This window comes from Aythya ferina (assembly GCF_964211825.1).
Source record: "Aythya ferina genome assembly, chromosome: 4".
Taxonomy (NCBI): domain Eukaryota; kingdom Metazoa; phylum Chordata; class Aves; order Anseriformes; family Anatidae; genus Aythya; species Aythya ferina.
In genome coordinates this window covers 72,585,489-72,607,179 of record NC_140300.1, presented here as the reverse complement: position 1 = coordinate 72,607,179, position 21,691 = coordinate 72,585,489, and the positions used below count along the sequence as shown (strand labels likewise).

The 21,691-nt window shown below is 36.6% G+C and overlaps 1 protein-coding gene across 2 annotated transcripts in view; it reads left to right on the top strand.

The window, feature by feature from the left end:
• Window positions 1–21,691, top strand: part of COL25A1 (collagen type XXV alpha 1 chain) — a 305,159-nt gene that overhangs the window by 162,053 nt on the left and 121,415 nt on the right. The window contains exons 1-2 of one of the 2 annotated variants that reach the window (XM_084517245.1): window positions 17,566–17,632; window positions 19,928–19,945. In XM_084517245.1, coding sequence (XP_084373371.1) covers window positions 17,630–17,632; window positions 19,928–19,945 — 21 coding nt within the window. In that variant the 5' untranslated portion in view covers window positions 17,566–17,629. Of the gene's footprint in view, window positions 1–17,565; window positions 17,633–19,927; window positions 19,946–21,691 lie in introns of those variants that run through there. The other variant, XM_084517246.1, reaches the window with a different exon arrangement.

Sequence of the window (21,691 nt, the reverse complement as noted above, 5' to 3'; positions counted from 1 at the left end):
GAATCATAGGTATGGTCATAACTGCAGTTTTTAAGCTGTAGTCTCAAAAATTACATTCTGGCACCATTAATGTTCAGATATGTGTGGGATAAAGTCAACCCTGGGGAAAAAAAAGTGGGTTAGACCATTCCTGCTTGCAGTTTTTGCCATTCTGTAGTATCTGTTAATAGACCTACAGTGGCAAGTTGTGTCAACTTGACTGTTCCTAAAAAACTTCTATGGCACCTCAAAAATCTTCATAACAGTCATAACGCAGTGAATCAGATTTTCTCAACAATGCAATACCCTAGCAACAGTTATAATGTTTCCCCAAATACTCTTCAGTTTAAACAGGCACAACAGACATTTGCTGTGAAGCAGGTTAATGATGAGTATTCTGTGCTGTGTGGCATGCTGTAAGCATTTGTTATTTTTATTTTTATTTTTTTTTAGAAAAATACTGCAGAGAGGATGTAGTAAATGCCCAGTTTTGCTTACTAACTTCGTGACCGTCTAAATTCACATGGCTGTCTGCATAGTAACTGTAGCCTTTCTAATGAGGTCATGTTAATACCAATAATGTCTTTTATGACCTTTGAATCTATGAATCATGTACATGTATAATACAATTCATCAGTCTATATGCTGATTTTTTGCACTGATACGAGATAATATTACAATTTCTTTGAACAGAAAGGTCTGAGATATTTTAAAGTCAGAGTTTCTATTAATTGTGTCACAGATGATTGAAGCTACATATCAGCACGTTTATTAGCTTGTTGCAGCCTGATTGCCATTTTGAATGAACCATGGGCTGAATCCTTTCATCTGTAACATCCATCTAACACTTAGTGCATAAATAATGAAATGCAGTGTTTATTCCAGCAGCTTACTGGAGGAGGCAAAGTGCCCCAGGTTATTCTATACTGGTTACTGTGACCACTGAGTAACTACTGACTCATGGGAAAGCCAACAATGAAAAACAAAACAAAAAAAAAAAAAAGAAGAGGTTTCTGTGCTTTCCCACATTTGTAGTTCCAAAAAGAGAGGTGACATAGGTGAGCCAAAATAGAAACTTCATGTGATGACTTTAGAAAATGATTTGGTCTGCAATAAATGCCTGCGTACATAGTGGGTTCTGGTTTAGATTAGTTTCTAAAATATTTTCTACATAACATTATAAATAAGGTTGTAAAAATTAATAGAATAAAATAACATGATCATAGATTTATTGATGCGTCATTACTAATATGGACAATTGTTACTACATGCTGGATTCTCCAAGAATCTCTGTCTCAGATGCATGCACAGAGAACTAAAATCTTGAAAAACCCACAGCTCTTCATGGCATTTTGTAGATGTCAACATGAATCGAGCATAACACTAGTATATTGTAGGTTTTTGTGAATCATTTTAGAGTTTATGTTCACAGCTAATGTCAATTCTAAACGATACAACCCCGTATATCTATCAGGTAAATTAAGGCTTATAGCTGATGGCAGATAGATAGGTGTAATTTAACAATTAAATGCCTTTTTTGATATTTTCTTTCATGGCTTTAAATTAAACCTCACTTTTGTAATTAAGATTGTATAAATAGGGAAAGGAATTAAACTGGTCTGTCATTTATTTGTCAGTAAAGATATATTTCTGGTCTCTTTAGTCTACTCCACTGGCTTCAGTTTAGCAGCTAAGCAGGTGGCATGCAGAAGGCTGTAGTTAGGATTTTTCATGTCCATGCTTTGGCAGACATAATACTTGAACTGTACCTAAGATCATTCATTCTTGCCTTTCTTTGGGAATCCTGCTTGAAATTTCCCAGTCATTTCCTTGCAACACACATTGCAAATCTCCAGTGTAATGGAAATAGCTTTACTTATGGAACAGACTACCTTTGAGCAAAATTATGCATTCCAAATGTTTTCCCAGCATATGCATGGGTAGGTATTGTAGCTCTGGGCCTCATTTCTCAAATTGTATTTGTGACAATCGCATGCAGATAGACGGTGAATAACCAGTAATAGTTAAAGGTGCCTCTTGCAATTTGCCTGAACTGTCTAGTTTCTCACAAGTTTTGAGATTCAAAGGAAATGTAAAATCACAGTAGAGATTCTGTATTTAATTACTGCTTAGTTCTAGAAAGGAAATCCAAAACTGTCATAAGATTCTTAAGTCAACAGTTCATTTATCTTGAAGCAGAGTTGCAAATATGACACGTGACTTTCCGTAATACTGGATCTTTCATTTGGCCCTCTAATATAGCTGAAAGATATCTATCACTTTACTACCCATATAGCTCCCAGATGAATATGCTTATGGGGGAGTTTGTGCATTTTCAATCCTAATTGAGGCCAAGGGCTGTAATATTTCTTTGAAGAACCTTGTTCCTAAGTCACTAGTCTAGATGGTTTTATTCACAGATTTCCAGAAAATGTGCGGTGGAAGTGCTCTCTCAAAGCCTGGTTGCACACCTGCTTCCCTCTGCAGCCAGGTTTCAGGTCCTCTTTATGACAGAGGCCCCACAAGCAGGGAACATCTGGAGCAGACAGGCACCTGAGCTGTTTGTCCTCAAAAAGCCGAGTGAGGAGCTTTCTCCCCATTAGGAACCAAAAGGTTTTTTCACATACCTGCAGTGGGCCACACACTGCTTAGCATCATCCAGTGATTTCACCAAAAATAGTTTGGGCCAACATTTGTCATGATAAGAGGATCTCAGCCCCATGTTTTCATGCTTCTTTTTTAATGTTAGAAGTTAGGTGGTAGAACAAAGCCTTAAAGTACTTCTCTAGTCCAAGGGATCTGTTGGTATGGGCGTGCTTAATGCACACTTTGCCTCCTGCACCACAAGAGAAATACTAGAGTGTTGTTTGCACTGCCTTTGTTTTCCTGTTTGAAAAGATGAGTTCTCAGCTATGTGCATGCATACCAAACTCAAGATTAGTTAAAGCAGTTACATTTCTGAAAGCAAACATGCTTCTCTGGTAGAAAAGATTTATACAAGCAGTATGGAATGTCTATTGGAAGTTTTTTTCTGTGACTGTAGGATACAGATAATAAATCACCCTCACAAAATGGTGGTGGATTTTTCTTTTCTTCTTCTTCTTTTTATTTTTTTTTTCCTTTTTTTTTTTTTTTTCCTTCATTGGCTTAAGGTAAAGCAATTAACATTATTTTTACTAACATTAAGATCTACAAAGTACTGAATCTAGAAGAAAATTATTGAGTTAAGAGCACTTTAGGTTTATTTGGTACAAATTCATAGCAGTTATTCCCATGATAAGTGAGAGGAATTTAACCCTTTGCCTCACAAAAGGAGCATACTGAAAAACAACCATATGTACATGAGCACTCATCAGCTGAAAGTAATATTAAGTTTTTAATGTAGAAATCTGCTCCTTTTATGTGGTATTTGTACTACAATAGACTGCTGTTTACTTATGGTTGATGAGGCTGGAATTCTTAGCAAATGAAGTAAAACCAGGAAAAAATTGGAAATTGATAAAAAGCCATACTATTCTTTATGTAACAGTTCCTCTTTTTACCAGATTGATTGCTTATCTTAGTTGCAATGATAAGGATAGATTATTCTACTTTTGTTCATGTTGAATAGCACTTACCTGACAAGCAATCACAGAAATAAATGTGAGGGCAAAGTGGATTTGGGACCTTGCAGAGAAAAACACAGAAGACAAATTGCAGGTGTGAAGGAAATGCTTTATTTATCAACACACAGATTTTTTTTTAAACAGGTTTTGTCGCTATACTGGAGCTTAAAGGTTTATATATATATGTTATATTTTTTTCAGTGGCATTTGATATGTATACTGAGTTTTTGGCCTACAGCAACTGGAATGATTTATGATTGCTACTCACAATTTGTTTCAGAGAGCTTTGTTAGCAGTGGTGCAGTTCTTGAGTGTTAAGGTTGAAAGCGTGGATTACAGAATGGCCCAAAAGCACCAAGAGTAACTAACTTACAGCACTTTAATAACTTCTGTTTTGCATAATATACGATTTGCATTCCAAGTCAATGTGAAAGTCCAAGTGCAAATTCCCCCTCCCTCTCTCCCCCTCCCTTTTTTATTTCTTTTATTTTTTAATAGAAAAACTTGAGTGAGTTTGTGTTTTTCATTCAGGTAGCCTGACTGATTAGCTATCCTTCAGTATATCTCCAAAGAGGAAATGACCTCAACATTTCCACTTCCAGCTGTGTGGATCAATTATCCTGACTTTTTATCCATTCTGCAAACGATAGGAGATCTCTCATTTTAGCTCTCTGCCCTTAAGGTATGTAAAATGTAATCTGGTATTGCCATCACATACAAATTGTTTCTCCCTAAATGGGAATGCAAAGAAACTCATTTTTGTTCTTCATGCTGTCACTAGCTTCTGCAAGAATCCTTTTATAAGCTTGAAATCCAGTTATGCCAAAAGAAAGTAATGAAAATATTTTATTTGGATGTGTTCATGTGTGTCATCCACAAAACTTAAAAGCATAGCCTAGAGATTGTAAGAACAAATAATGAAATTGATAAATGTTTTAGGATTTTAGGACCTCTTTCACTGAACTGTATTCTGTGTTTGAATTCACTAGTTCAGCTCTACAAAACTTCAATTTCAGTTGTGTAGTAGGACTGAAATTAGGAAGACTGATTTGCTGGAAAATGGCTCAAAAAAGCGTAGGTGTGAAGAACTTGGATTTGGAAGTTTTTCTTGGTTTGGGATGAGTAGCCCATGTTCTATGTCATACACTGATCTGATTTCAGTACCTTTCTTCTCTTGGCTAAATGTTTTGTTGGCTGATTTTGCTCATTTATGTTTACATAGCAGTTGTCAAGGAGGAAAAAACTTCTTTCTAACTGCATGGTTGGGACACTGGTACCACTTTGAGTTGAAAGGTGATTTCGGGATAAAAGTAGAGAAATTTCTGTTCGTTTCTAAATGGGGTATCTTCAAGAAGCAGAGGTATAATTATGGAGAAATTCAGTATCTTTCCTTAAAAACTTAAGGGTGAAGACCAGCACCAACTTGGTTTTAGAAGATTTTGTGGAGATGTGCTTTTGTTCTCGTGTCCAAAAAAAAAAATAAAATTAAATATAATAATTAAAAAATCAGCAGCTTTTCATATAAATTTCAAAAAACACATAAACTGAATTTGTCATGAAAGAAAAGGAATTGGCAGGAGGAATTTGGAAGTTGGACCTGTATAGCTTTTCACCTAAAAAAGAGAAAAGAACTGCAGAAGAAGTTTGAAGCAGTATTACTGCTGAGTCTCCGAATTAATATGACAGGATTCTTCCAGCATCTGCTCAGTAGCCTCTTATCAACCCAGCTACAAGCAACCCCAAAATTCTTTTAGGATTAGAAAATCCATCATTCTCCCTGTCTTTAACCTTTTTGAGTGAAGTATTGAAAAGAAAAGTTTTCCATGTTTTCTTGAGTTTATTCTTGCAAAAATTCTGGCACCAATAGAAAGGTTATTCCATCTCAAACATAATCTCCTTCATTATCTCATGATCTTTCAAATGTTGGACTTTGTTTAAAGTGAACTGTCCAGAGTCTTGCATGAAAGGTCATTAGGAATATCTGAGGTCAGTGGGACAGAACAGTAAGACAATAAGTGAGGTAGCCCTTAGCTTCCCAGTGACAGTAATAAACAGTAAATGCACAGATTTACAAGTAAAGATGTTGTGTGCTTGTCTGAGCACTTTATATGCTTTTTTGTTGTTAATTATTTTGTTTTGATGGGCACCTTAATAAACATTCCTTCAGGAAACCAGTTTTGGTACTGATTGTGGTAAGATCTATGGGATTTTTTTTCTTCAAAGACTAGAAATAATTCTTAAGGTGCAAATGCTTTCATTGCTACGTCCCACTTTTCTTGTTAAACCAGGGAAATAGGACAAGTGGTACATCACTAAAAACTATATGGGGAAACACTTCAGGAAGAAAGAATGAAAAAGGTTGTAGCGCATCTGCATTCTGCTTAATTTTCCGGAATGAAATATTCCCCTTAAGTATATTTTACATAGTTTTCCCATAATGTTTTGTGCTTTCTGAGGATGTATGGGTTCCAAAGCATTTTGGGGGGGACAGAATTGTATGCAGCATTACCAACTTTTAAGGAATAATATAGGTTATAGTATGCTTAAAACAACAGTAGTGGGTTGAAACTAGCCGCCCATATATTTGTGCCTTTTAAGTCTGATAGGTACATGACACAAGTATCTGAACGGGCTTGCATGTGCAGAATTTTATTTTCTGGTGTCTGAGCACATATGGCAGTGCACAGCTGAAAGCACCTGCTTCCCAGTTAAAGTTTATACACAGTGCATCTGTGCAGGTTTTTTGTATGTTGTATCCAGATGGAAATGCTGTATCTAGTGCACAGGTCTGAATGTTGGTGTTTTGGTTATCCTCAAACTGTTCAAATGGCTTTCTTCAGAGCACATGATAGTCACAGGAAGGAGATTGTAGGATTTTTATTTTTATTTTATTTTTATTTTTTTAATCTAAAGGTCTATTTATAACCCTTGGCTTTTTGTTTTCTTCTTTTAAAACCATTGTAACTGTTCTTTGATGGAGATATATCTGCTCAGATGGATCTCCTTTCTTGTAAGTCAGAAAGGAAGAATCTCTATGGCATCCTATATCTTTTTTTCTGAATTCTCTGGAAGCTGCATCTAAAATATGTGCCTCTTTAGGTGGATAAAAGGAGCTTGACACTTAGATTCCTTGTATCCCAAAGGAGTACAAATTAATTATGGTACTTGCTCTTCAGTTTTGTTGATGTTCCAAAGGTGATGGTTTCACTAAGAGAGGGTCAAAAATCAGCATATAAAGGTTATGTCTCTGCGGTGTTGCATTACTTGCCAGAAGACTGTGTTTTTATTTTTACGTTATGGTCTGCATTCTCCCTAAAATAAAAGATTTTTAGAAACAAAAGAAAGAGATTGACTGAAAGAAGTGAAATGAATTTTTTTCTGGTATTCTGTAAAGCCATCAAAACAGGCAGCAAGAAAGACTGTTCTTTAGGAGGGCTCCAATGAGTAAATGGATTTACTTCCATGGTGGTGTGGGGAGACAGAAGGATTCTTCAGAATTATTCCAGGAGAATGAAAATCTAATTTATCAAAGTCATCATGCCACAGCTGTTACAACAATCTATCTCCTGCTGAATGCCAGCCAACTAATTTTTGAGAAGTGATATTTTTCACAGTTTATTGTTTTCTCATCAACATGGCACCAACCACATCAAATATTTTCACACAATGTCATTGGCATTGACGAATTAGCCATGTGCTTTCTATTTATGGATACAGGAGTTTCAATTTCTTTGGGAGAAACAAGAACTGTTGGGTAAAAGGTAGGATATATCTCTCTGTTCTGTATATAAATTCTCATTTTTCAATTACCTGTTAAGATATGCTGGAATTCAGTAGCATAATGAAGTATTTTTATGGATGTATGTAGTTCTGGAACCCTTCACAGGACTGTTTTTAAGCACTTTAAGGTCACATTTTTTAATATTGTTCCTTTTTATTTATTTATTTATTTTAAACAGCAGGCAGTTACAATATGCCATGGTAAATCGAACACTGTCTGCTACAGTCTTTTAGAAGAGCTTGTTCCAACTTAGGTCTGCTTAGTTTTTTCATGTATTTTTGCATATATATTTCAACAGGAAGAGCAGTCATATACTCAAAAATGCATCTGCACCACAAGAAACTGCCTGTCAGATTTCCTGCAGAAAATAAAAAAAAAAAAAAATGAACAGCATCTCAGCAATTATTTTTCAGCTGTGAAATGTGCTTTTGAAAAGCTGTGACTATAATTTTTCTTGCATAGAACTCTTTGTACTCCCGTATTGTTACCATATGTGGTGCTTTTTTTGTAGTTAAGCCACTCAGTGAATAGCCAAACTCTGAACAATTTTTCTTTCTCCAGATTGCTGACTTCTAGATATAATCAGCCCTTCTTATAATTGTAAAGGAGTCATTAGAGTGTTCAGACTGTGTGCAGGTCTCCAGGCTAGGAGTCTTCTAATCTATCGTGATGTCTCTCCAAGAAAAGGTTTTGGAGACTGTACCTAGCAATTCTGGTTAATTTTGGATTCTTTAAAACTGTCCTTCATCATCCATCATCTTCAGTTACTGATTATTTCCATTGTCTAATTTAGGCTCATCTGGACTTTAGAGCCACTTTGTGAAATCCATTTCTTTAGGTCACGTGTCCTTATGTTTCTTGGAATTCAAAGACAAATGTCAAAAATATTTTCTTTCCAGTAAGAAGAATAGCCAAATAAGTGTAAGATCCCTGCCAATTCTGCTTGGCAGTCTCCTATTAGCATTAGATTATTGCTTTACATATATATGCTGCATATTTCTCTATATTGAAGGCACAGCACTAAGCAGGTGGTTTAAAATAGAAATTGGAATAAATTCTGTTTACCTTTATGTTCAGGGACTGAAGTCTTAGTGTTGAGAGCCTCGTTTGTGCACAGTGTAGCTTTTCTGGCTGGTGAGAGTAGTCTGGAGCCTTAATCGTGGTGCTGCTGTTCTTCATTCTCTGGGTTTTATCAGCTCCTTGCTTCTGAGTCTCTTCTGTGTTTGCAGGGTATACTTTTAGTTCCTTCTTGGCTTGATAAAAGCAATTTTATAGGAGTGAATGTGGTTTATACCAACATGCAAAATTCTTGGAATACAGGATTAGGCTATTCAGGATTAAACAATACACTTTTCTTTAACAATGTAATTTTTCAATTGAAATAAAAATAAAGTATGCTGTCTGGGGGTGTTCAATTCAAATCTGAAATAATTTAGTATTGGAGTTTTGAATGGGTCTAGGAGAAGCAGGATGTTGTTTTTCAAGGCTGAAAGAGGTAGAGGCTCTGGCAGTTGACACGGAACCTGTAAGGTTCTGGACAATAAGATTAAGCAGCCTAGCTGCTGTGAACTTTTTCTTTTAAATCTTTTAAAACTATGAAGAAACCCCTGCCTTGAAATACATTTACTTACTTTGCAATCTCCAGGTGCTGATCCACCTTGCTGACTTTTGTCTCAAGTAGTAGCTAATAGCAACTGCTTGAGGGAAGGATTCAGGAAATTCCGTAATGGACTTCTCTGAAATAGCCTTGTAGTGCTCTTGTCAGTAGTTTTGCTTTTGGGGATAAGGGTGTTTTAGACAGAAGGTTCAACTCTTTTGTACTCTCTCATTGTTCTCTTCTCACAGTAAAGTTTCTTCCAGCACGAGTGATCTGGATTATTTGCTTTTATCAGTAATGTTCTGATAGCTGGCCAGACTTGTTGCAGGTTGATTTAATGCACTTTTTTCTCCCAGGGTTGGGACAAGTGATTTCTTTACCTGGGCTTTTCACTCTCACTGTTCTTGAGAGCAATCACTTCCAGTCATCAAAAAAGAACCAATAATGTTTCATCAGTCAAAGAAATTTAGCAAGTTGAACAGCTCATCCTACTTTTTGCCCACATAAACTCTAAAACAGAGTTTCACTGAAGAGAAATCTCATCAGACTCGCTAGGGCTAGGGAATTATCTTACAGCATCTAGTTAAAGTCAGCCTTGTTAAACCCATAACTAACCAAAGAGTAGAAGGGTGTGGGGAAGAAATAGCATCTATCCATCACTTTGAATGGTATCATGATGAGGATATCTGTCAATTCTGATTTTTCTATCAATCTTTAACTAAAATAGGTGACTTGAAAAGATAATGTGTTATGTTTCACCTTACCTGAACCTGGGCACCATTTGTAAACCTGCTTTGATAATGATTGATTTTTTTCCACACAGGTGTTTTTAGACTCACTCAGACACAGTAACTGAGATGCAACTGATACAGGTGCTGTAAAGCTAAATTTTAGCTTTCTTCTGAATCCTTGATACCTGTTATTGTATATGTCTTTGCATAAGAGATTTCAGGCAGCTGCAAGTAACAATTTAACAATCAAGCTTGCAGCAGATTGTTTAGAAATATGTAATAACTTAGTCATGCAACTTAATCAGGATAAGAGTTTCTGAATTCTGAAATGCTACAGTGATAGTCAAAAAATATATTTTAAAGCTGTCAGATATCTAAAAAGATAAATCTAGAGGATTTAAAAAAATAATAATTTACCTATTGTCTACATTGCAAGAGAGATTTTTTTTTTTTTCAAAAATACTTGATTTCTCATAAAATAGGAAAAACAGTGAGCTATCAAAGTCTGAGAAATGGTTATGCATTTGAAGATAATTGACCTGTTTTTAACTTATACATATATATATAAATACAGAATTGGACTAATCTGGAGTGTCAAAATTTTTCCTGATTTTTCCCACAGAAGTACAACGAATACATTTTTTCTGCATGCTTCAAATGAATATAAACCTAGGAAAATTAATCACTGCTAAAATATGCTGATCCAATTTATTAATTAAATCAACCCCACCCACCCCCAAATGTATTTAGATAAAGGATGATCTGCAGCTCCTAAAGAAGAGGTGATATCTGTTTTCTGTGTAGTATGTATCTTCTGTTTCAGAATGCAGTTTTCTGAAGGGTATTCCTTAGCTGAAAAGGATGACTGAAGGACAAATAGAGAAGGCAGAAGGAAGAAGATAATCCAAATCTTCTGCTTTTTTCTGTACTCCTTTGAACAATTCTCTTATTCCATAATAGATTTCATGTGATATCTTTTTCTTATCTTCACTTTTCACTCAGAATTTTCTAAAGAAACAAAGGCTGTAGTAAAGCTGCTTCAAGTAATATTGCTGGCCATCTTTTTGATAGGAAAGATCTAAAGGTTTCTGGTACGTCTGCTGACATTTTTGATTTCTAACGATAACTCCCTAAAATCCTTAAAATATTTACCTCTAGAATAACCCAGTTTAAACAGTAACCAACTGATTTTGTGTAGTATTCAAAATCTGACTAAAAATATCTATGAGATTCATTACTTTTTACAGCATTCTTGAGGAGTGGAAGCTACTTCTCACAAACAAAAGCTAAATGGCAATCATATTCTCCTTCCTCCCGCATGTTGTCCCTGTCCATTTAAGGATTATTAAATAAGTAGTTAAAGCTGAGAAAATAGTGGTGTATTCTTGGAGGGGGAACACCAAAATTATTGTGTAAGCAACTTTGCATTTGAAAATCCTGGAAAATGTCTAATACCATAAGTGAATATTCAGTAATAGCATGTATTTTTAAAAATGGGAGTGAAAACCTAGAAAGGAAAAGCATAGTCCAGAAGAAACATTTTCAATGCCACCTCTGTTTCCTGTGTGAGGTTGGTGGATGTGTCTGTTGTATAAGAGTACTCATCTCCTTGTCTTGTGGTGTATTTTCTAGTTTTTTGAAATGTTTTACAGGAGTTGTGTTATAGAAGACCATGCTCCCCTTTTCTACCCTACCTTCCATTCCCCTCTCCTCTCTCTCTCTCTTTTTTTTTTCTTTTTTTTTTTTTTTTTTCTCAGAAATGACATACTAACCTATAGTAGCAGCAATTTAGTGAATAAAGCAGGAAGCTATTTGAACTATGTGGTGTGCAGCTTGGGAGATGGTCAAATTCATTTTACTTTGTTTTGCAGTTAAAGACCTGTTTTTGTTGTTGTTGTTTTTAAATAGTGAAAGAACATTATTTAATTTCACAGTAATGACCCCTTAACTTAAGGGATTTTGTTCTCCTGTAGGGCAGTATGTGTCTGTCTTTTGTTCTATAAAGGGAATCCCAGAAGACTTTCCTAGCCTGCAGACCAAATAGTCCTGATACAAATGGAAAGAAGGGAGGGAAATTGTTATCATTTTCAGTTATGAGTAGGTGTTTCTCTTCAGCTTACTGGAAATTTCTGATTCTTCTTTACTGAGAATCTTTGAGATGCTACATATAGGTTTTAATTCAAGCGCACAAGCTATGTAGCATGGATAAAGAGACAACAAAATAAAAATTAACCCTACCAAATGCCTATCAGTAAGGGAGCGCAAAAATAGCAAATAGTTTTCTTTGTTTGTTTGTTTCCTATGATAAACTTTCACTGAAAACAGCAATTATTTGCAAAACACAAAACACTGCTACAGCTACAAGAGCTTTTGGCTGCTCCCTCTAAACCAGCAGTTTGACCCCACAATGAATTTTCCTTCTACAAATACTTATGTAAGTATTTTCTGTATTCATTCATCATACATGTAAATAATTAAATCTTTTCGGCTAAGCTTGCAGGAGACTAAATTTTGCTGCTGGCCTACACAGCCCTCTGGGGAACTTTATATACTTACAGCAACCTTACTGTTGAGTTTTCATTGGTAATATCTGTAGTTTGCTTTTTAGAAGTAAATGTATTCATAGCCTGAGCGCAGCTTAACCTTTGGTTTTGCACCTGTAGCGGTATGTGTAAATAATACTAGATAAATATAATGTAATACAGTGCTAGAAGAATCTGAGAAAGCTAATAATTTGGATATTTGCCTCATTTTTTGGGGTGTACAGTAACATTTAGAAGTTTGCTAAATAACTGTGAGAAAATTGGTAAGTGCCATATATGTGTTTGTGAGCTACAAGTACGTGATAAATAGCCTCTGAGGAAGCATACTAATAAAAGCTATTCTGTTAATATGTTGGAAAATGTTGCATTCTTTTTTGGGTATCAGGGAAGAATTGGTTTAGAGAGAACATTAGAAATATTTTGAAGGCCATCTGAGCACTCACAAACTTTCCCAGGATATCAGCCCCTGACAAAGATAGTGGTCATGAAGACAACCAAGGTACTGGTGACCTGCTTTATGTGTTCTCAGCACATCATCTACTCTGTGCTGTGACAGGAAACCACAGTAAGAACTGAAGGGAAGGAGAGGTAAGGTTATTCCTGTAGGGCTGCCCAGGCACAGCAACTTGTTATTGGAACAGACAAGTAGGTTAGTGCAAAGGCTTCTTAGAAAGCCAGTAAGGTACCAAAATCATGAATTTCACAGAGTGTACATCCAGCTGATGTACTCTTTCATTGTAGATGTCTGGACTTCCCAGCAAAGCCTATGGTCTAGACTGGGAGAGAGTGAATAACTTGGGAACTCACTAGATTGACACCACATCACTTTGTCTTAGCATTTATTACTTCCTTGATAGCTGCTGGACTGACTGTTGGATGCGACTGTCGCTATTAGTGTAGAAAGTAAGAATACACACTCCTGGTTGAAGGGGAGAGTAGAAGCCCTGCAGACCTGATTTAGGCTAAACTATTTACACTTGGAGTTTTGCTCACAAGGAAAGCCTAGTGCTGACAAAGGGTACAAAAGGCAGCAAGGGTAAAATGGATCCGACTATGTGCTGTCTTCCAAGCAACAGTGATCCAAATCAAGCCGTGTGAGCAATCCGTCCCAAGTGGCCGTGTGCTTAAGGAATGTGGTTTGTGTGAGAGACTGTCAAGCTCTGGATGAAAACCTGGCTGCAGTGCCAGCATCTAGGAGAAAACTGTCCCTTTTGCATGGGGCAAACAACTGAAAGCTCTGAGCTTCTGTCTAACGATGACTTCAATAGCAGAAACAACTTCTTTGCCTGTTCTTGTCCTATTGCCAGTGAAAGATAACTTGATTGTTCATTTTCAGAAGGTGTAAACATTAAAAACCCAGTGTACAATCACTCCAACTTTCTCAAGCCCCAATCTGATCACCTAAATATGCAGTTAGTACAGCATCGGCTACTGAGTTGCAACAGGGTGCATGCACATGAAATCATTTCTAGAATTTGCATCTAAATAACTGGAACCCACCTTTGCACAGTAAAGGAAACAAATAACTTTTAAAGTATCAGTGAGGAAGTTCAGTGTTTTCCATTGGAAGGGGCAGGAAGGAAAGCAGCATAAGGTGTGCAGGCCAAAGTATAGGGGGAATTCTTTAGTAACTCAATGAATTGTGTGAACTGATGTTTCTTATTAAACATCACTATTACAATATGCATTTAAATACAGATTAGTTACGAGATTTTAAGTGTTTGCTCTTTTCATCTTGCAGCCATGTGATTGTGAGATCATTCAGAAAATAGGCTACCTATTTCATTTTCTCATTTAAAGAAAAATACTCAAGCCAGATGCATTATTTCATATGTTTGGTTATGTTGTACCACTGTGGCTTGCCAAACTAACAAATCCTTCACTGCACGTTGAACACCAGCTATTGCCTGGCTACTTTGCATCATACTATTTTTATTTCTTCTGTCGGAGGTCTGCTCCTTTTGTTGTTTCATCTCTGTGCCTTCATTCTTAAAGTATTTTTAAGGTATTGCACTTAACAGCTGACATAGTTAATTGTCTTCTAAAGCCTGCAGTATTCCCTGAGTCTGTATATATTCCTCAACTTCAGTGTTCTGCTGATTTTAACTGTTCCATTTTGTTTTGGCTTTTGATTATCCTAGGGTCCGATTGGTATGGATGGAAAGCTGGTAGGTGATTTGTTCAAAACCAGTGTAATTTAGGTCTTGCACATATTCCTTCTTTGCTTTTTGAAATGCTCATGCAGAAATGTATATTAATCACATATTGGCTTGCTTCGGCATAATTTATTTCAACCTGTGTAACACAGACTTCAGGAGTGCCGAAAAGCCACTCGCGTCTTTTGCCTCTCTCCCAGCAAACAGAGACCAGGCATGCTACTCCTATTCCCATATCATTTTCTGTCTGGGTTAGGTTGGAGGACAGGTCCAGAGAACATCCCACAGGGGTAGTTTGGTAGCGCTCCTCACATGGTAGGATGTTACTCCTGACAACATATCTGTGGCTCTTGATTCCTTTTCCTGCAGGTCCTTCCTTCTTGTGTTTTTGTTTCTCTGCCTGGATTTTGCTGGCTGATGATATAGCCCATTTTAAATGCATTTATATACTATCCTAGATATTGTTTAGGGAGATGCTACTTGAAATAAGTTAGAAATGACCTTTAATTTTATACGATGCATTCTGCTCAGCTGCTAACAGTTTCTCATGTATGAGTTTCTGCAAGTGAGACACTATACATAGACACATATATGAATTTATATATATAATGAAGTGAAACACTATATATATATAAAACACTATATATATACATATATATATATTTGTGTAGATAAAAGTGATTTGGATGTATGAGCCTGGAATTTTTATGTTCCTAGCTCTTTAAAGATTTAAATCATGCAAAAGCTGTGCAAGTACAGTTTCTGTACTTCCTTGTGCTATTCTTCTTGCTCCTTTTCTCTTTCTCCTTTTCCGGGACAACCTTTTTCTTTGGTGCCTTGAATATATCTTTTCTGTCCTTTCATTTGCTACAAGCCCATTTTCTTTGCAAGCTCAACTATTAACTTGCAGCATCAGCTTCCATTGTCAGCTTCCCTTTTCTTTCATTAAGATTTTTTCCTATTCTCTTGAAGCATCTGTCTACTGCAAAGTAACATTTCTGCAATGTTTATAGCCTCCAGTCAATAGGCTTGTTCTTTAATCCACTTTCCTAGCAGATTAATAGTTTACCTCTTGCCTTGAGCTCGACCTGCCTACACCATATATCTTTTTCTTCTTTCAGTATCATTCACATATCAGCAGCTAATATTAGGTTAAATTGCAAGGAAGTGATTAACAATCAGCTGTAAAAGACCTTCAGTTAAGGTAAAGAATAGGATGACAAATTTAACCCCTTTCTTTCCTGCCAAATAACATATTAATTAGTAAATAGGAATATAAAAGAGAAAAGTGTTATGAAGATTTTGCTGAAACCATGGGAGAACATGCAGCTGTACCTACTGTTTTAATGAAGGTAAACTGAATTCAGCTGACCAGTTACTGGTGTTGGGACAGCTCTGTAAGTGCGTGTGGAAAAGAGCAATTTGTTGGGAGCTTCCACACAGTAAATGAAACTAAGAAACACAAACAAAACTTTGTTTTCTAATCCAAGCTGAAGAATATGATCTATGTGCAGTCAAGGAGATGTTCACTTCTGTTCTGGGACTACAGCTGAGGACTGTGGATTGTTTTCAGGTGTCTTCTTGGGGTCTGCTACCCATTTCTTCCTGATAATTCCTATTACAAAAACGAAATAAAGTTTTTGTTTTTTTTTTTTGGAAGCTTCGGTTCTTTCAGAACAGGTGATCTTTTCTTTGTGCATCCCTGACTTCTGTTTCTTTCTACTTCTTTACTTCTTCATTCTTACTATGATAACTTCCTCTTCCTGTTAGCACCATGGAGATGTATCTATGGCAGAACAAGAGAGTTCATTCTTATTCTGCCTTCTACTCAGCAGTAGGAACTCAGATAGATTTTTAAAACCTGGTCTGATTCTAGAGAATAGACAAAAACTACCTTCAGAGTACACATCTGAATAAGGTTGATACAGCAATCCTTGAGATGTAAAGGTTGACAAGGTCTTTTGCTGAGGAAGATTATGCTTTAATCATCACAGAAATTACAATTACATAAATTAACTCACTCTTTAAAAAAAAAAAAAAAAAAGTCCGAACTGTACTATGAGCTGTATTAATACAAATATACAAATTCTGCATAACTTTACTGAGACCTAAAACAGAATTCCCATCCATGTGTTAATATCATCCGCTTTCAGGAGGCAATCAATGCTCAGTTTTACATTACATAACATACTTGAATTAAGGATATTCGTTATTATTTTAAAGTTAGAGTAATGCTGACTTTTCAGTCTTGAAGAGTATGTTCAGCCTTTTTTTTTTTTTTTAATTTAAAATTAAGAGAAATAGTAATAACTAAAACCTTTTAATACACAAGCAATGAGCATTAGGACTAGTTTATATAGCACTGGTCCAGAGTGATTTCAGCAATTCTGGAGCCCTCCTGGGAGCACAAGCATATTAATCAAGATTGAGCTTGCTCCAAAGACGTATTATGTTAGATTGTGTTCAAGGATTTTTTTATTTTTTTAATGAACATGCTAGTAACTCAGAGCTTTATTCCTGACCCTTTCACAATATACAAAAATGAGAGAAGGCAAAATGAATTGCCTGTTGTTCATCTCACAGTTGAGCTTCATTTCAACAATTTGAATTGTTGCTATGTGGCAATAAAGCTTTAAAAGCAAAAACGTCAGTATTGTGATGCCTATTTCTACCTCCCCCTTTGTCAGCAAAGCTGATGAGTTGCGTAATATAGTCCTTGCTGCATCCTCTGGCTAATGTCACTTAGTGCATCATAAGTGAGGAAAGAAAATTATACTGTCATGGAATTTGCTAGTTAGCTTGGCAAGGAGTGTCTAAGGGTATATAAAAATGAAGGATTGAGAACAGCTGAAAAAGAGAAAACAATTCCCTTCACTAATGCAAAGTTCCTTCCAGATGCAAGGAGTTCATAGCCAACATCATCAAAAGATCTTGCTTTGGAAACTTCTGTATTAAGCAACTGTATTTACAGTTAAATGCTGGAAAATTGCAAGATTGACAGCCTATATAAATGAAGAGTAATTTAACTATTATATTCCTCGTTACCTCAGAATTCTGTGTCACCATGAAAAACAGTTGTCCTATAAAAATCCAGTTTATAGTTTCCTCTCTCCATATTGCAGACTTGATAAAATAAGAATTAAAAATTCGCAATAACCAAAAGGCAGACTGGCTGTGCTGTTGAGACTGAGAGTAGAAAACGCATGAGAGCATGATGTTATCCTTGACCTTTACATCATGGTATGTTTGTATTAAGTGCATATGTCCTTTATACATAGCATGTACCACACGGACACAGAGTAGCCTCCATGTCTAAGTTAGTGTGAAGTGTCAGTTTTTCAGTTTTCAAAAACCTTTTGTTTCTTTTTTTTTTTTTTTTTTTTTCCTGCTTTGTTCCTCTGTACAGATTTAAATCAACATTTTGTTGAAACATTTCAGACTTCAAGCTTTTTGTGTATCTTGGAGACACTTTCATGACTTGATCAAAATGTATTGATCAAAGTGTATGATCAAAATGTATCTTTAGATACACTTGGGAGATAAACATGTTGTGATTTTTGTATGAAAGTTTGCATGCACAGGTCTCAGTTTAGTCTATTTATACATTTATTCTACATCAGTAAGCAATTTCCAGTGGTTTTAGCATATAATGGCTGAAAGCTTGCTGTGATGGAAAGACTGGGATAAAGGCTGAGTGCAGAGGAACCCTAGTCATTTTCATTATACTCCATATTCATAGAACTGACCAATTCAAAATACTTTTATTAGAACCATCAAACCCCAGTCAGTATATATGTGTGGGTTTGTTTGTTTGTTTTCTAGAAACCCATATAGACCAGCATTATAAGGAGCTAAACAAGACTGCAGCATCTGTGACAAGGAATACTTGAGGCTTCCTTCATTTCCTTCATTATAAGGATTAGATAGCCACAGTAATTCGATTACCATGATTCCTCTGTAACATTATTCTAGTCCAACCCTCCTGCTCAAGCAGGGTAACCCAGAGCAGGTTGTCCAGTACCATGTCTGGGTGGCTTTTGAAGATCTCCAAGCCTCTTGGGCAACCTGTGCCAGTGCTCTGTCACCTGCACGGAGGGGGAAGCATGTTCAGACTGATGTTCGATATGTCCCTCTTGTACTGGGGAGCCCAGAACTGGACCCAGCACTCCAAGTGTGGCCTCACCAATGCTGAGCAGAGGAGAAGGAGGATCATCTCCCTCAACCTGCTGGCAATACTTTGCTTACTGCAGCCCAGGATACTGGTAGCCTTCTTTGTGGCAAGAACACGTTGCTGTCCCATGTTCTGTTCAATTTGGAGTCCACCAGGGCCCGCACATCGTTCCCTGCAAAGCTGCTTTCCAGGTGGAAAGTTGTAGAAAAAATGTTTATAGAAAATGACTAGTTCATAGCCGGTCAGGTTGGTTGGAATCTGTATAAAATTTTCAACTCTGTGAAATCGCCCTCTAGCTAAAGTGGAGAGGTTTTATATGACTTGCAGGAAGTCTCCATGCTCGATTACTTTTAACGAAAGGAAATGTAGTTTTAATCAGCTGAAATCTCATTGATGTACCATAAAACACCACAAGCTAAACTAGCCTTAGGAGTTTAAGACTTTGTCCCTTTTTAAAGAGACATACAAATACTTACAAACATTTTTCTGTGTTTTACAGTAAGAGCTGGTTGTCTATGTAGTTGTAGTTCATAGTCATAGCTACTATACTGTTTTGTAATATATTTCTGCTTCATGCAAATAATTTGCAATTGGTAGGCCAGAATTATTGATGACTTTAACTGACTTTCCTGGAATAGGGGTATTAGCGATAGGAAGTCTACTCTGGAATGGCTTGCAGCTTCTCAGTTTGCAGTGGGTGTCTCTCCATTTGGGCAGAGGTAGCCCCAGATGTGATGTTGGTAAGTAAGGGAGAGGAAATGGATCAGTACATTCCCAAGCTACCTCTTAGGCTGAGGCTGACACCCGAGGGTTCATCTGTTGCCGATTTTCTGGTTTAAATATTAGTTTATACTTGTTGGAAATTGTACGACTTGCAAAAAGTCTTGTATCCACAGCAATGTGTTCCTCCAGTTTCTAGGCTTTGTTCATTCAGTAGACAGTAATTAGCACTTCCCTGAATCCTGGGTGTGGGCCATAATGGAGAAAAAGGACCCAATACCTACTCCTAGATCAGTATTGTATCTGTGGATTCTTTCTCACTTAAGAACAGTTAAATGAGGTCTTTCTATCATTTCTAAATTGTATTGTTCTGACTGTGTAAAGTATGAATTTTCTCAAATGCAGGTTCAATGATGAGTTACTGTCATTTATTTCTGGAATCAGTTAATTGCAACAAAGTTAATAAACTTGATTTAAAACCTACAAAATGAATATTAGAATTAAAAGTCCAGAATCTGTTTTCATTATTGTTGCTGGTTTGTTTGTTCTCTCTTTAGTATAAAATACTGTAACTATTTGCTACTGTTTAAGGAGTTAATCCTTGTCATAGCTTTCCGTAACCTTATATTTTTCTTGTTTTTCAGGGTCAGCCTGGTCCTCAAGTAAGTGCCATCTTATTTCCTACATAAGTTAAGCCTAATTGGAAGGCCCGCCAAACTCAGGTTATCTACAAAGTATTTTGATTTTTTGTTGTTGTTATTATTTTTTTTAAGCTATAAACTGGTAACCATTGCATAATTCAGTAAGACAAATATTTTCCAAGAGAGAAACATGGGGCCCCCCATATGGTTGTCTGAGTTCCCTCAGCTGTTTGACCAGATGGTGGGGTTGACAACGTAGTACTGAATAAAGCAAATCTCCTAACTATGGCTTGAAACTTTGCCACCTAACTTTAAAGCAAGATAAAATAACTTAGCAAATGTGTAGCAAATGCAATACTTCAACTGCTTATTAATCACATACTAATAATGTTGCTATAATCCAGGCAGGCCTCAGTTATTTTAAATATTGTGCTGCTAGCTATTTTGATTAATTATACACGCTCCTTGAATTAGTTCTGCTTTATTGAAGAATAGTAGAACTTTGTCTTGTGAGTTGTAATTGAAGATGTGGAAATCCAGGGACCTAACTTCAGTTTCAATGTAGAAATACACCAGCAAAGAGGTAGCATTTGGTATAGCAAAAACTACATGTACATTATTTCAATTGAGTGGTATAGAAACAGAGCAAAGAAACAGAGGAGGGAAAAAGCCAACACCACATCCGAATTTAGTGAAATCAATCGAAAAACTAATTTTTGCATGCCCAAGATACAAAGTGGAAAGTAAACTCTGGTTTGGGGGGGCATCTCATCAAAGTGAGTTGTCTGAACCAGAAGTTCTGAGGGCATTTGCTGAAATTTCAGAATCATAAAATCATAATAACAAATTAAATCTTTACAGCTGATCTGACTGACTTTTGTTGTTGTCTTAAAAGTTAAATTTTTCTTTAATGAATGCAAGCATTTTCCTCAGATTGTTTATTTCTTAGCACCCCTTCCTGCTGAAAGACAATTTTAGTGTTACAAATCCCCTTCACACTCAGTCTGAATGCGTGGTATCCATGCTGTAAGATTTTCTGACACCCTTCCTTGCAAAGTGCCAGACCCCATTTAATGTTTTGTATATAGTCTGTATGATATTTGAAATGACCATCCCCCCATAGTGCTCATGTTTCACCATAGGCTCTTGATATGTGGCCTACACAGAGAGGTATCTGCAACCTCTGTGCAGTTGGCAGTCAGTGAAGAGAGAGACTGTAATTCTGTGTGGCACTCTTGCTTTGAACAGGCTCTGTTGAGGACCTGAGGGTGTTATGTGAGCCCGCAGGCTGCCCTGTGGTGGATGTTGACTTTATGTGGTCACCCGTGTGCTTTTCCTCTGGGACTTGGTCCCCACCTCCCATGTTTCAGTCCCTTGGAGAGTGTCTCTTGATCAGCTCCTGTAAACAGCTTCTCAGTCTTTCAAGCTCATCTATCTACATGAAATGCCCTGAGGTAGCTGTAGGCTAAGTACCACAACTGAGATGGCAGTATTCAGTGCTGTTTCAAGAGCAAAAAGCAGAGAAGTCTTGTCACTATTGTAAAAGAAGTGGGGTGCAAACCACAGGAAAAAAAATCAAAAAATCCCAAAGAAAATTTTATTAACTTCTGTGTCCTGTATGTTTATACAGAGAACATGCGAGATACCAGGACCCACAAAACTTAGGAGGAAACTTCCTACAACCTAACTTCACTACTTCCTCCCAGTGGAAAAGCTCACCTCTTTACCATTGTCATCATTTCATTGTTCATTCTAAGCAACACTTAC